The sequence below is a fragment of the Propithecus coquereli genome, unplaced genomic scaffold (genome assembly GCF_000956105.1).
Source record: "Propithecus coquereli isolate 6110/MARCELLA unplaced genomic scaffold, Pcoq_1.0 Scaffold590, whole genome shotgun sequence".
Taxonomy (NCBI): domain Eukaryota; kingdom Metazoa; phylum Chordata; class Mammalia; order Primates; family Indriidae; genus Propithecus; species Propithecus coquereli.
The window spans coordinates 483481-486110 of NW_012151841.1; the positions used below are offsets into that span (position 1 = coordinate 483481).

Below are 2630 nucleotides of genomic sequence, written 5' to 3' on the forward strand. Positions count from 1 at the left end.
GGCTGGTTTCGAACTCCTGAGCTCAAACAATCCGCCCGCCTTGGCCTCCCAGAGAGCTAGAATTACAGGCGTGAGCCACCGCGCCCGGCCTGCATGACTGCATTTTAAAGATGACATGTTTTGGGGTGAATAATTCTCCAACTTTTTACCTCACAAAAATGACAGTCTCCTTTATGTTGCACAGGATAAGTGTTAATTTTTTATGTGTGACTCCTGTGCCTACTTTTTACTCTGTTCTTTCCTTTCTCTGACAAACTGGTTAAGAAGAAACATAAAACTAAAATCGTGAAAGGAACTCCAGCATCATCAAGGCCATGACTGGTGTTTTAAAATTGTGAAAGTAATGCTGACAAGTTTTAAGTAATTCTGACTCTTTCGGTCATACAGTCATGTTTCGCTTAACGATGGGGATACATTTCATTAGGCAATTTCGTCATTGTTAGAGCATCATAGGGTATACTTACACAAACCTAGATAGTATAGCCTACTACATATCTAGGCTATAGGATATAAGCTATTGCTCCTAGGCTACAAATCTGTTCGGTACGTTACTATACTAAATAGTATAGGTAACTGTTAAACAATGGTAAGTATTTGTGTATCAAAAACATACCTAAACAGAAAAGGTACAGTAAAAATATATTATAATCTGAAGGGACCACCATTGTATATGAGGTCATCATTGATCAAAATGTTATGTGGTACATGACTGTATTAGATTTGAGGTGTAGGTGAAAGCTCTATCTTTAGATTAATACTGATTTAGCATGGTATAGTTATAAGAACACAGGACTAAGAGTAAAGATTTTTATACCCATTATTGCAACTAAGCTTTGTGACCTTGGGCAAGTATCTTCATTTCTCTGGCCCTTTATCTATAAAAGGAGGATTGAGACAGATAATTCTAAAATATCTTCTGCTTTTAGAATTCAGGCATTTAAACATAATAATATATCCATTTTGCTGTTTGTCTTTTGCCTGCCAGGGAGAAGTTATACACTGGTTGGCATGTTCATTATATGTTGCATGCCGCAAAAGCATTATTCCCACAGTTGGAAAGGGTATCATGGAAGGAAACTGTGTTTCACTTACCAGAATACTGCGTTCAGCTAAATTAAGGTAAAGCACTTTGATTTTTCTAATGTTGTTTATAAGCCCTAAATTTAGTTTTAAAATTGAATTTCTCTTTATTTTAAGTCATTTGACTTCATTTAATTCTAAGTTTGTTATCACATGGATATCCTTTCCCAATTCTCACATTCTTCCTCTTTCATTCTTCCTCAAATTCTGACTTAAGCCAGAGGCCTCTGTGCTAAATCTTAATTTTTTAAATTTGGAAATAATTTCAGGCTTACAGAAAAGTTGCAAAAATAAGAAAAGGACAGGCCAGGCACAGTGGCTCACGCCTGTAATCCTAGCACTCTGGGAGGCCGAAGTGGGAGGATAGCTTGAGCTCAGGAGTTCAAGACCAGCCTAAGGAAGAGTGAGAACCCGTCTCCACTAAAAATAGAAAAAATTAGCTGGGCATGGTGACGCGTGCCTGTAGTCCCAGCTACTCGGGAAGCTGAGGCAGGAGGATCGCTTTAGCCCAGGAGTTACTCACCCAGGAGTTACTCATCAGGACAAAAGAGTGAGACTGTCTCAAAGAAGAAAGAAAAGGCCAAACATACCCATATACCCTTGACCCATATTCACCTGTTATTGATATTTTTATGCCATTTGCTTTGTCATTTGATCTTTCTCTCTTAAATATAATATATACATCTTTCTGTCTTAAATAATATTTTTTCCTGAGTCATTTCAAAGTAAGTAGTGTGAATTTATACCCCTTTACCCCTAAATACTTCAATGTGTAGTTTCTTAAGTAACTACAGTACAGTTATCAACTTCAGCAAAGTTAACATTGATAAAATAATTTTATCTAACTTGACATCTCTGTTCTAGTTTTGTTAGTCAATTTAATAATGTTCTTTATAGCATTTTTTTCCTTCAAGTACAGTTTCCAATCTAGGATCAATTAATGGATTTGCTTATCATCTCTATTTATTCTCCTTTAATTAGAAACATTTCCACAATCTTTGTCTTTTATGACATTAACATTTATGAAGAATATAATCCACAACCACCTTGTCCCCCTTTTTATTATAATCGAGTGTTCCTCATTTTGGATTTGTCTGATATTTTCTTATGATCAGATGCAGATTATACATTTCCTGATGGAAAACTATACAAGTGAGTTTGTGTCTTCAGGATATCACATCTGATGGCTCATGTTATCCATCTGTCGTCTCTCATTGATGCTGTTAATTTTGGTCATTTTGTCAAGGTGTTGTCCTATTTCTCTACATATAGTTCATATTTTTTTTTCCCCTTGCAACTACTCTACAAGTCTTAGCTATATCTATTACCTGCTTCAGTATCAACCATATAGAATTATTTTTCTGGATAGGAAACAGAAGAAATGGAGTGATCCAGTTTGAATAGGTGTTAATGTTCTTGAGACAGAACTAATTGAGATCATTGTCTATTTGCTATCCCTGGTTTTCTGGGGTGGAACACGAGCAAAGTTTAAAGCCCTGTCCAGGGATGGCAAATAGGTTTCAGTTCATTTTAAATGAAAAAGAAATTCT

At 35.9% G+C, this 2630-nt stretch overlaps 1 protein-coding gene across 1 annotated transcript in view; it reads left to right on the top strand.

The window, feature by feature from the left end:
• Positions 1-2630, top strand: part of RBL1 (retinoblastoma-like 1) — an 85194-nt gene that overhangs the window by 3312 nt on the left and 79252 nt on the right. The window contains 1 exon segment of the mRNA XM_012658940.1: positions 986-1119. Within this exon segment, the coding sequence (XP_012514394.1) occupies positions 986-1119 (134 nt within the window).